This window comes from Halichoerus grypus, chromosome 7, assembly GCF_964656455.1.
Source record: "Halichoerus grypus chromosome 7, mHalGry1.hap1.1, whole genome shotgun sequence".
Lineage (NCBI taxonomy): Eukaryota > Metazoa > Chordata > Mammalia > Carnivora > Phocidae > Halichoerus > Halichoerus grypus.
Genome location: NC_135718.1, coordinates 56,334,215 through 56,347,021, shown reverse-complemented (window position 1 = coordinate 56,347,021; position 12,807 = coordinate 56,334,215). Strand labels below are relative to the sequence as shown.

General features: G+C 36.0%; 1 protein-coding gene across 4 annotated transcripts in view; it reads left to right on the top strand.

Moving 5' to 3' along the window:
- Positions 1-12,807, top strand: part of TET1 (tet methylcytosine dioxygenase 1) — a 136,753-nt gene that overhangs the window by 108,994 nt on the left and 14,952 nt on the right. For 3 of the 4 annotated variants that reach the window (XM_078077645.1, XM_078077644.1, XM_078077642.1), the window contains 4 exons: positions 3,543-3,693; positions 4,029-4,115; positions 8,042-8,131; positions 10,261-10,398. In XM_078077645.1, coding sequence (XP_077933771.1) covers positions 3,543-3,693; positions 4,029-4,115; positions 8,042-8,131; positions 10,261-10,398 — 466 coding nt within the window. The remainder of the gene's footprint in view (positions 1-3,542; positions 3,694-4,028; positions 4,116-8,041; positions 8,132-10,260; positions 10,399-12,807) is intronic. The other variant, XM_078077643.1, reaches the window with a different exon arrangement.

The following is a 12,807-nucleotide window of genomic DNA, read 5'->3' as shown; positions in this document are numbered from 1 at the left end:
AGCGCCTGGGTGGCTCAGTTGTTAAGCATCTGCCTTCAGCTCAGGTCATGATCTCAGGGTTCTGGGATCGAGCTCCACATCAGGCTCTCTGCTCAGTGGGAAGCCTGCTTCTCTCTCTCCCACTCCCCCTGCTTGTGTTCCCTCTCTCTGTGTCTCTGTCAAATAAATAAATACAGTCTTAAAAAAAAAAAAAAAAAGAAATGTCATTATATAAAATATAAACAATATATATTGTCCCCTTTCTGATCCCCACACAAAATTAATTTGCATACCTTTAAGAGTATTCCTTTATGCTTATGTCATCATTTCATTACATTTACCTTATCTTTACAATGCCAGTAATATACAAACTATTTTTAATGTCTGCTAATTCTTTTGTATGTGGATTCACAATAAACATAGTAACTCTTGTATGAAGGCACTGCTTTGAAGGATAGACATATATTGTCTCATTTAATCTTTCCAAGAATCCAATAACCTAAGTTTTATTCTATTTCACTCAATGTAGATCTAGCATACCTTTTTAATTTTTAAGTAATCTCTATACCCACTGTGGGGTTCACTCTCATGACCCCAAAATAAAGAGTCTCATGCTTTACTGACAGAGCCAGTCAGGCATGCCTTCAGCATATCTTTTCTTTTTTTTTTTTTTTTTTTAAAGATTCTTACCAGGGTGCCTGGCTTGCTCAGTTGGTAGAGCATCTGACTCTTGATCTCGGGGTTGTGAGTTCAAGCCCCATATTGGGTATGGAGCCTAGTTAAAAAATAAATTAAATAAATAAATAAATATTCTTATTCTCTATTATTACAGAACAGATGCAAGAATCCTTCAACGAACTCTTATATACCTCTCACCTAGATTTCATCATCATTAAGTTTGTAACATTTGCATTTATATACAAAGTCACACATACACACATATTATTATTGATTAAAAATAATTTTTTTGGGCGCCTGGGTGGCTCAGTTGGTTAAGCGACTGCCTTCGGTTCAGGTCATGATCCTGGAGTCCCGGGATCGAGTCCCACATTGGGCTCCCTGCTCAGCGGGGGGTCTGCTTCTCCCTCTGACCCTCTTCCCTCTCGTGCTCTCTGTCTCTCATTCTCTCTCTCAAATAAATAAATAAAATCTTTTAAAAAAAGATAATAATTTTTTTTTGTTCTGGATTGTCAGCTAGTTTCAGGCTTTATGCCTTTTCCTGTAAATAATACTTAAGAGGGTATATTCTAAGCATGAGGACATTCATTTACATAAACCCAGCAAAATTATTAAAATCAGAAAATTTAACTTCGATAAAATGCTGTTATCTAATCTACAGTTCATATTCAGATATTGAATATTTTCCAATAATGTACTTTATAGGGGCGGCTGGGAGGCCCAGTCGGTTAATCATCTGCCTTCAGCTCAGGTCATGACCCCAGGGCCTGGGAGCAAGTTCCACATCGAGCTCCCTGCTCCGCGTGGAATCTTCTTCTCCTTCTCTCTCTCTGCTGTCTCCCTGCTTGTTCTGGTCTCTCTTGTCTCTCTCTCAAATAAATATATAAAATCTTAAAAAAAATAATAATAATGTACTTTGTAGTAATTTTCCCCCACCCAGGAATTGATGAGTTAACTTGTTTTGCCTTTTTCATGTCTCCCTTTCTCCTCTTTTTGGTCTCTTGATTGTTTCTTATCTCATGCGTTGTCTTCCACGGCATTGATTTTTTTTTTAAGATTTTTTTAAATTTATTTGAGAGAGAGAGAGACTGCATAAGCGTGGAGAGGGGCACAGGGAGAGAATCTCAGCTCCCCACTGAGTGCCGAGCCCATTGCGGGGTTCTGTCTCACAACCCTGAGATCCCGACTGATCAGAAATCAAGAGTCAGATGCTTAACCAACTGAGCCACCCAGGTGCCCGGGCATTGACATGCATTGACATTTTTGAAGGCCTAATTTTATAGACTGTTGCTCAGTTTGTGTTTGACTGATTGTTTCTTTCTAATTAAAATCAAGTGAGGAATTACTGGTAGGACTACACTTTTTTTTTTTTAAAGATTATATTTATTTATTTGACAGAGAGAGACACAGCAAGAGAGGGAGCACAAGCAGGGCGAGTGGGAGAGGGAGAAGCAGGCTTCCCGCAGAGCAGGGAGCCCACTGTGGGGCTCCATCCCAGGACCCTGAGATCATGACCCGAGCCGAAGCGTCTGAGCCACCCAGGCACCCCGGGACTACACTTTGTCCGTAATATCAGGACCTGTTTTCATTTTTCTTTCCTTCACAAACTGCTATCATTTCAATGACATAAATGTACTATTTATTTTTCTTTTTGTAGTCAGTGTTATCTTAATATCAGGTATTTTCTTGACTTTCACAGTTAAAAAATACTACTAGTTCTGATCTCAAAATTTCTGTATACTTTTCATTTACTGATTTTTTAACTATGGGATTTTTTTGTTTGTTTTTAATCATTACATAAGTACCACATTCATACTATTAGAAGTTTCCAAGTATTATGCAATTGGAAGCCACAGGAGTGTATGTTATTTCCTCGGGTTTCATATCTTTGTATGAATATTCTAATCATTGTCATTCTTACTATCAGGTCCATGTTAGGGTCTCAGAAATGCCCCCAATGTACTAAAATAACCAAGTTACTGAATGAAACAAGCTTTAAGTTCAATTTTTCCTTTTGTAATCTTAATAAAGGTTTTCTTTAAAATTAACAAGGTGATTTCACATACAATATATAATCCATTATCAATCCTCGGGATTAAATAATGTCAGTTTATAGATGACGGAGTTAAAGTCCAAAGAGGTAACAAGATACTTTCCTTTTCGGGGCGCCTGGGTGGCTCAGTTGGTTAAGCGACTGCCTTCGGCTCAGGTCATGATCCTGGAGTCCCGGGATCGAGTCCCACATTGGGCTCCCTGCTCGGCAGGGAGTCTGCTTCTCCCTCTGACCCTCCTCCCTCTCATGCTCTCTGTCTCTCATTCTCTCTCTCGCAAATAAATAAAATCTTAAAAAAAAAAAAAAAAAAAAAAAAAAAGATACTTTCCTTTTCATTTCTGATAGGGGAACAGATCCAAGATTTAAAATGTAGACCCTTTAGGGCACCTGGGTGGCTCATTCGGTTAAGCGGCCAACTCTGTTTCGGCTCAGATCATGATCTCTCAGGGTCTTGAGGTTGAGCCCTGGGTTGGGCTCTGTGCTGAGCGTGGAGTGTATTTAAGAGTCTCTCTCAATAAAGTAAAATGCAGACTGTTTATTTTCTCCCAGGCATATCCAAATCAAACAAGTTTATGGGTATTTCTGTATAATTTATTGCTGTTTATTTGGATTTACAATCTTGAACAAACATTTTAGTTAAAAAACTTGCTTATATTCAAGGGCCGTTAGCTTTGGGTTAACACTACTTAAGATAAAATAATTAATGAAATAGATATGTTAAAATCAGTTCACTAGTCATCTATACTTCTAAAGTTACAGGAATCTGAAATGTTCTGTCTGAGGTATTGGCCTTGCTTTATCAGTTCATTCCCTTGCAATTATCATCTTACAGTCGTACCTGTACATGTCAAGGAATTGATCCAGAGACTTGTGGAGCTTCGTTCTCTTTTGGCTGTTCATGGAGTATGTATTTCAATGGATGTAAATTTGGTAGAAGCCCAAGCCCTAGAAGATTTAGAATTGATCCAAGCTCTCCCTTACATGTAAGTGTCCCTTTTTACTTTTCAATTACACAATGGATTTATAAATACATTCCTTAAAATATTTTCTAAATAGTAAAACAATGAAATATTTTAAAAGTAGTGAAAAAAAAATTAAGAATATATATAAGTAAATAGTTTAAAATTCTCTATAAATTAGGTAAAGTCTTTAACTACCAACCCAAATTCCAACTGTCCCTGGTTCCCTCCTCCTCTTCCCTAACCCCAGAGACAATCATTGTTAAAAGAACCTAGAATTTTATACCCAGCCAAAGTAGGAAGAATAAATAAAGCCATTTGCCAACATTTCAAAGACTCAGAAAGTTTACTACCCACAGAACTACTATGAAAGAATTACTAAAGGACGTAATCCAGAAAGAAGATATATGAAACCGGAACCAATCTGTCCGGGACACGAGGCCATGGTGAGCAAAGAAATTAGTCAACCTTACTGTTAAGTTTAAATAAGTTGAGTACTTACATTTTTTTAATTAAAAATAACAACTGATAAGTATAATTCCATACTCTTATCAACTCAAGGGTGGGTAGGCACTGGGGGAGGGGGGCACCTATAGGAACTAAGTGTGGTAATGTTTTATGCTTTGTTTGGAGTGGGGAGAATTTAGATACTAAGATCAGTGTTTTTCAAACTTTGAGCTGTGACCACAAATAAAAAACATTTTATATTACAAACTGCTATCCAATGGTATATGCAAGTAAATAATTAAAATAAAACGTCAGAAAATAATACTTCATCTTCTATGTAAGAGAAGATATTAAAATATTAAAAAGTTAATATCCAATCTAGTTATTGCTGAGGATCACTATGATTCACTCTAATATTTTTTATAAATTCTCATTTTTCTTTTTTCAAATGTTAGTTATTACCTACTAAACTGATTTCTTGGCCCACGAATGAGTCATGACCCACAGCTTGGAAAACACTGCTCTAGATGTTGTCAGAAAAACATATATTTGAGCAAGATTATTTTTAAGATTTTTTAGATGAATAGAAATAGAATTTTTACATTTTGAAATTGTTGTGGGGAAAAAATCTTTAAAAAGAAAACAACCAAAGGATTTTTAAAGATCATTAGAATACAAGATAAATAGGAAACAGAAAATAAAACAGGAATGAATCCAACTATACCTATAATACAATGAATATAACATCTTTCAAGAAACTCAAAATTAATAATCATCCTTTTACAGAGATAATCAGAATTATTTAGCATTTTCTTGATTTGCCATCTACTGCAATTAAACAAGGAAATGATTCCAGAGAGAACTATCATTTGCAGATCAAGGACCTTAGAAGAAATCTAATAAGTCTGTTAGGGGCGCCTGACTGTCTCAGTCAGTAGATTGTGTGATTCCTGATCCGGGATCGAGTTCAAGCCCCACGTTGGGCATAGAGCTTACATTTTTTAAAAAATGAAGTGGGTTAAACCTTTAGGGAGAAAACTTTAAAAATTTAGTAAAGGACATATAAAACACCTGATTGTGGAAAGGTGCTATGTTCATCCATAAGAACACATGATAATGTGATGTCCTTCTCCCTTAAAATTAATCAGTTTTCTTTCCAAATACTATATGATAAAACTACCAGTATGTAAATATAGTAGTAATACTTACATGACTGTTAAATTTTTATTCTACCACAGAATATTATATAATTAATGAGTATGAGATCAGTTTTTATGATCATTTTAAATATTGAATAACATCTGTATGGTGCTTATAATACAGAAAGAAGCATTTCTCATTACAGAAACTGACAGAAGGCCAGGATGAAGCTCAGAGCAGGCAAGGGAGAGTAAGGTGAATGCAGTGGCCTTGTATGCGATGTCAGCCATTTTGGAAGATCATTAAAGGATTTGATGAAAGTGATACAATCACACTTTTCTTTGAAAGAGATCTCTATAGTTGCTCTTTGAATATGGATTAGAGTTGGTAAAGAGTGTGTTCAGCAAGATGAGCTAGCCTTAAGAATAGTCCAGAGAAGGGATCATTGTAACTTGGAATATGGTTGTGACAGAGGAAATAGTGGGCAGTGGTTAGATTGGAAAGGTTTTAGTTATTAGATGGTAGTGCTATTGCTTGATATAGGTACATGGAAATAGAACCCAGTTTCAAAAGGGTAGATTATGGATTCATTTTGGAGCCACTAGGTGAGAGATTTCTATAAAATCCAAGTGGGAATGTCAGGCCAATAATAAGAATCTGGGGGCACCTGGGTGGCTTAGTAGGTAGAGTGTCAGACTCTTAGTTTTGGCTCAAGTCGTGATCTCATAGGTCTCGAGATTGAACCCCACGTGGGACTCCACACTGAGTAGGGAGTCTGCTGGAAGATTCTCTCCCTCTGCCTCTTCCCCCATTCACTTTCTCTCTCTCTCTCTCTCTCTCTCTCTCTCTCAAATAAGTCTTAAAATAAGAAAATGGAGAAGAATCTGAAACTCAAGTGTGATTTGTCATCCAGGTAGTAATTATAGCCACAGATGTGGATATATGACAGTCTTAGGGATCAGGTGTAGGATGAGAAGAGCAGAGGAATGTAGGCTTGAGCCCCAACAGGTAAAGATCTGATAAGAAGAAACCTCTATATCTGACACACACATTTGTTCTAATGAAACAATTAGAAAATCAAAATTTTTACATTATGTATAATGAGACTTAAATTTGTAAAGTGATACCAGTGGTCAGCTATAAAGCTTTATTGGATTTTTTTTCTATGTGCCTACTTTATTTCAACATCTCTACACTGTAAATGAGCTATTTCATGATGACCAGTTACTCAGTCTGACTTCTGATACCAGATGATTCGTAATCTCCTAGCAGTGAAACACAATTGCCTACTCTACCTAAATATTTTAGGTGTTAGAAAACAATCAAAATCTTTTCAGTAGGTACTTAAATCACAATTGTAAGTTTTCCCCAAATAAATGAAATAATTAATGGGTGAGTATAGCCAGGAAGTGTTTTTAAAGTAGGGTCCTGACTTTTCCTGACTATATTTATGAAACTATATTAAGTATCAGATACATAAGTAAGACAGATGAAAGGAACACAGTAATCTATATATAGACCTGATATACATAAATTTCTTTTTCAATGAAGGCATCAACCTAAATCATTAGGAAACTAAAAGAGTGATCACTGATGCTTTATAGTTGCCCAAATTGGGGTTTGTTAAATGCACTCAAGAATTAACTTCCTATGTCTACATTGTGTGTGGCTTTGGTTTTATTAATAATCTGATGAATATCAGAAGTAAACTAATCCACATGAAGGTCTTCTTTCTGTGTTCTTGGCATCCACCAGATCTCAAATGAAGCAGAAGCATGGAGCGTTCTTAAGTCTCTCCTTCATCCTTACTCTCAGTTCCCCTTTGATAGTCTTCCTTGGATGTGACTGATCATTTATCGATTCTTTGATTTGATTTAGGATACAATCCTCTCTCAAAAATTACTACAGTTGTCTTTCAGCTATTGTTTCCAAAGTCTACCTTATCTGCTGCATACGTTGTACTGTCTTCAGTGATTTTTTTTAAAGATTTTATTTATTTATTTTAGAGAAGGAGACAGAGAGCATCAGCAGGGTGGAGGATAGTCTCAAGCTGTCTTAGCTCTGAGATCTCCACTCAACTCGGGGCTCAGACTCACAACCTTGAGATCACAACCTGACCTGAAACTTCAGTGATATTTTGCATAGAGACATTTGTCATGACTGTTCTCCTTAAAAAAAAGGTCTTACATGTTTCTACCATCAGTAGCAATCTAGACTCTTTTTATGGTGTCCCACCACGTCTTCCACAATTTGTAGCCGTTATAATGTGAAAAAGAAAACACTAGCTTTAGACAACCAGTTGCCCACTTACCTATTATTGAAGCTGTTAGCATAGAACCTGATATGTAGTATGCGCCTTATGTTTGTTGTTCTCCCACTTCTGTTATAGAAACTTGTTGCACTGTGTCAGAGTTCTTTACCTCAACATCTCCTCTTGCCACTAGGAACCCTGTCTTGATTTATTTCAAGTGCCCAGTACTATTGAATAAATATAAAATAGGGTTCTTCTATTTATCAACATGAGCACTTTACCTCTAACACCATTTAGATTTCTAATTAGCTTATAACATAGAACTTGAATTTCAAAGACTAAATTAAAGCATAATAATGACCAGTAGTTCAGATTTTTTAAGAATCAACCCATGTGATTTTCTATGGTAGTTCTTTTATTAGGGTAAGTATGAGTTGTGCATCAACCACATATCAGCAATGATTTATGATTCGTTTTCATACCTAAAATTCATGTCATTATGAAACAACTTTTATGGACTGTCTTTTCCTGTAGGAAAAAAACCTTGAAGATAATTTACAGAGTTTGGCTACACGATTAGCTCCCATTTATAAGCAGTATGCTCCAGTTGCTTACCAAAACCAGGTACGTTTGGGGACTATATACAGCGCTCTTAAACATGGTTGAAATTTCGATATAAGCAACATCATTATTAATAGAAAACCTTCAGATTTGAACTTGAGTGTGTATCTATTTTTACAGAACAGCTTAAAAAATTTTCCAGCCTGGATGTGCCTGGCTGGCTCAGTCGGTAGAGCATGCGACTCTTGATCTCGGGGTCATGAGTTTGAGGCCCATGTTGGGTGTAGATACTACTTTAAAAATATTTTCTTAAAAAAATTAAAAAGTTATCACTTTCTATTATGACAAGTGAATTAAAACTCCAGAGTGACAGAATTGTAATTAATTCTAGAAGTTTTAATTTATGAAACAGGAATGCATGATTGGTTCAACACAAGAAAATTAATCAATGTAGTATACTAACTACATTAATAGAACAAATGACAAAAAACACATGATCTCCCCATAGATGGAAGACATTTGACAAAATCCACCACTTTCATGATAAAAACAGTTAACAAAATAGCAATAGAAGGGAATTGCTTCAGCCTGATAAAGGACATCTACAAAAACCCACAGATAATATCATAGTTACGGTAAAGACTAAAACATTTTTTGCTTACTGTCAGGAACAAGACAATATCTACTCTCCATTTCTAGTAAACATTTTGCTAGAGGTTCTATTAAGAGCAAGTTGAAGAAATTCAGAGTAAAAAAGGAGATAAAATGATCTCTACTAGCCAATGGTATGCTCCTATGTGTGCAAACTATTGAGGGATACACGTACATACACACTCACTATTTGAGCTAATCAGTGAGTTTAGCAAGGTTTCAGGATACAAGATCAATATGCAAAGTCATTGTTTTTCTACATACTAGCAATAGACAATCCAAAAATAAAAATAAGGAAAAACAGATTGTCAAAATTTTGCAATTTTGTGCTTCAAAGGACATCATCAAGAAAATATATGAGGGGTGTGGGAAATGAGGAGATGAAGGTCAGGGGGTACAGGCTCCCAGCCATAAGATAAATTACATTTGGGCATCTGTTGCACAGCATGGGGAATATAATTAACAGTACTCTATCATAGACTTAAAAATTTTTAAGAGACCTTAAGTGTTACCACGACACACACAAAATAATCCTCACTATGTGAAGGGATTGAGGTGTTAACTAACCTAAGTGTGGCAGTCATTTTGCAAGACTGTATATGTCTGCAGTCATCACAAGATAGAAAATAAGTGTATAATGATCTTTTTTAAACATAACCAGAGATCTAGATTTCTTCAATCTTTGTTTGTATTATCATGAATATCATGCTGTTAATTGCTAACCTTTGGTTTTAAAAAGATAGAAAATAAGTGTGTAACGATCTTTTTATTTTAAACATAACCAGAGATCTAGATTTCTTCAATCTTCATTTGTATTATCATGAATAGCATGCTCTCTGTTAATTGCTAACCTTTGGGGTTTTTGTTGTTTTTTTTTTTTCATTGTATTATGTTATGTTAGTCACCATACATTACATCATCAATTTTTGATGTAGTGTTCCATGATTCATTTTTTGCGTATAACACCCAGTGCTCCATGCAGAACATGCCCTCTTTAATACCCATCACCAGGCTAACCCATCCCCCCACTCCCTCCCCTCTAGAACCCTCAGTTTGTTTTTCAGAGTCCATAGTCTCTCATGGTTCGTCTCCCCCTCTGATTCCCCCCCTTCATTTTTTGCTAACCTTTGGTTTTAAAAAGAGTCCTAAATTCTATATTGGCTCATGAACATATGTATATATGTTTACCTACTTTTTATAGACATTGAAAACTTCACATGTGCTTCATGCACTGTAGTAGTCTCTCTTTCTCCAGGGATAATTTAGGCTTGGTCTGCTCAATATTCACCTCCAACAGGTATTGTCGTCAGCCTACCATCAGTCACAGCCAGTCATTGTCACTTTATTTGCTGTCCTCCTAGACTCTTCCTCCTGAATGTTACTGAACTACCCATCCACTACTTTACCACACTATAGTCAGAAATCTCTGGCTTACAATGTATAATTAGTTTAAGAACTTGGTCAGGAAGTGATTTTTACTCTTTACTAAAGGAGATTCTTTCTGGCTCTTAAAACTTTGTGCCATACATTTCTCTTTTTAGGTAGAATATGAACATGTTGCCCGAGAATGTCGGCTTGGCAGCAAAGAAGGTCGTCCGTTCTCTGGGGTCACTGCTTGCCTAGACTTCTGTGCCCATCCCCACAGGGACATTCACAACATGAATAATGGAAGCACTGTGGTATGTACCTGGGTGGCTTTTGATTCTAAACGGTCCATTGCTGTGTGCTTAGGCTGAGGTCCTGAAATATGATGATTGTTAAAAACCCTATTTTATGTTTTGTCCCACATAGTTTATAATATCAATGGTATTTAAGTTATTGTTGATATACTTGCACAAAGTTACAGAACTGGCCTTAAATATTTTGTTCAAAGTCTTGAATCATAGTGGTACATTTGCTAGGAAGTAGGAGTACAATTCTATGCCATCAAACTGGTAGGTAGGAAGTTAAGCAACTTACTGTTTTTTGTTTTTGTTTTTTGCCTTCTGTGTATCTCAGGGTTTTTGTGAAGGAACTAAGCCAAATGTATCATCTTTTTTGTGCCAGTATATATGTATAAAGTTATGTTAATATTCCAGAATTGTCAGAAATATTTGCATTTAGGTGTGCACACTTAGATTTACAGCCATGGAAAGAATTACATGCGCATAGCGTGAAGTCAATCAAGAGATGTTTAAATTAGGTAAAAGACCGTGGGGAGAATCATGCAATGGTCCTTTTGTAAGTGGAATGGGTTTTGCTTCCAGTAATTGTCTTCTCACCTGGTAAAACATTCCGCTCTATTTTTGCACTACACCAGTCTGTTTGGTTGGCCCCATATAAGAAAGATAGCTACAGGTTCCTGAAAGTACACAATCTAATCCATCAAAAGGCAGCCTTCGTTTCTTGTTTGGCCAATAAGTCTATGAGTGATAGATTAAGGAGCCTTTTTTTCCTTTTTTCTTAATCTTTCTTGTCCACTGTTGTTGATCAGTGGAGCCTTTGAGATCAATGATATTATAAATCTGTCTGGATGAATCTTGGCCGGAGTGTGGTTCATTGTCATCGCGTGGCTAGTATGTTTTACCTGATTTGCTTCATTACAAACTATCTGTGATCAGGCTGAATTAGGTTCAGAATCGAACTAAATTTTGGTTCCACTTCTGTCGTGCTTCTCCTGTGTATTATTCAGTGCTGCCTCTTCTCCACTGCTCTTGTTCAAGCCATGAGGCTCATACTCAGAACTTGACATAACTCCAAATTTCCCCATCTCTGAAACCCTGAGTTCTCCAAATTCGGCTGCCAATTCTCTTTTCACCCTGTCTGCTGCCCCAGTCCTTCTAATTATGCTTCTCATATCTACTCCTTGTCCCCTTCTTAATCTCCCTGTGAACAAATAAATTGATTAAGTAAACATTTATTGGTGGAAGAGTCTACTTTTTAACATGATTACTTTAAAATTACTGACAAATAACACCCAAGAGAACTCAGTATTTCAAGTCTTGCTGGTAAATGTGACTATAAATATTGAGAAAATATTGTGATTTTTAAAACTTTAAGCTTATCTTACTTTCCTATCTGTATTCATCAAGTCTATCGAGCTTATAATCAGGCAGTTTTATTTCTTTCCAGCCTACTGTCTTAGAAAGAGCCCTTAGCTCTAGGAGAGATGTTTTTAATAAAAATAATGAAACCATTCGGGGCGCCTGGGTGGCTCAGTCGTTAAGCGTCTGCCTTCGGCTCAGGTCGTGATCCCAGGGTCCTGGGATCGAGCCCCACATCGGGCTCCCTGTTTGGCAGGAAGCCTGCTTCTCCCTCTCCCTCTCCCCCTGCTTGTGTTCCTTCTCTCGCTATCTCTCGCTGTCAAATAAATAAATAAAATCTTTAAAAAAAAAAATGAAACCATTGGATATATTTTTGGTGGCTCTTTAATGACCCTTGAAAAGTAATTACCACTAAGATACTAATCCATGAAGAAAAATATGAATATTAGGTATCAAAGTCAGGAATTTCCTGTATGTAGTTCTGTAGTTTTATTTCTCTACAATGAATAAAAATAACTTTTAAAGTCAGGAGAAGGACTGAGATAGGTTATATTCAAGACAGAATTTTCTTCAGATGTCTTTCACATGCAAAAGAAAGGTAGGTAACTTATTGGTATGTTCCTAGCCAGAATAGAAGTAACATCAAGCAGAAAGAGAAAATTTATCAAAATGAAATGTTTAATTTTTAAAAACTATTAGAATTTTTAAAAATAATTTTTAAAAATAATAAAAAATCAATTTAAAAATAAAACTATTAGAATATAAGTTCTGCTAGAGAGAAATCTCTTGTGCTTCTTCTTTTACTTCATTAATATCTGTTCAGTGCATTTAGTGAAGAAAAATGGGGGTGTGGGGGGGCAGGAAAAAAAAAATCTGTATATCTATAGATAAATTCCACTTATAAGCAGAAGTGAAGAAATCCTAAAGGAAAACAGAGCAAATTAGAAAATTCTTCCTAATTAATCCCCCCTACCCAAAGAACGTGACATTATTTGAGAAATAGGGAAATATATAGGCTAAAATAATGTCTTCTTAATGTTTTATATGAATGCTGTGGACAATCCA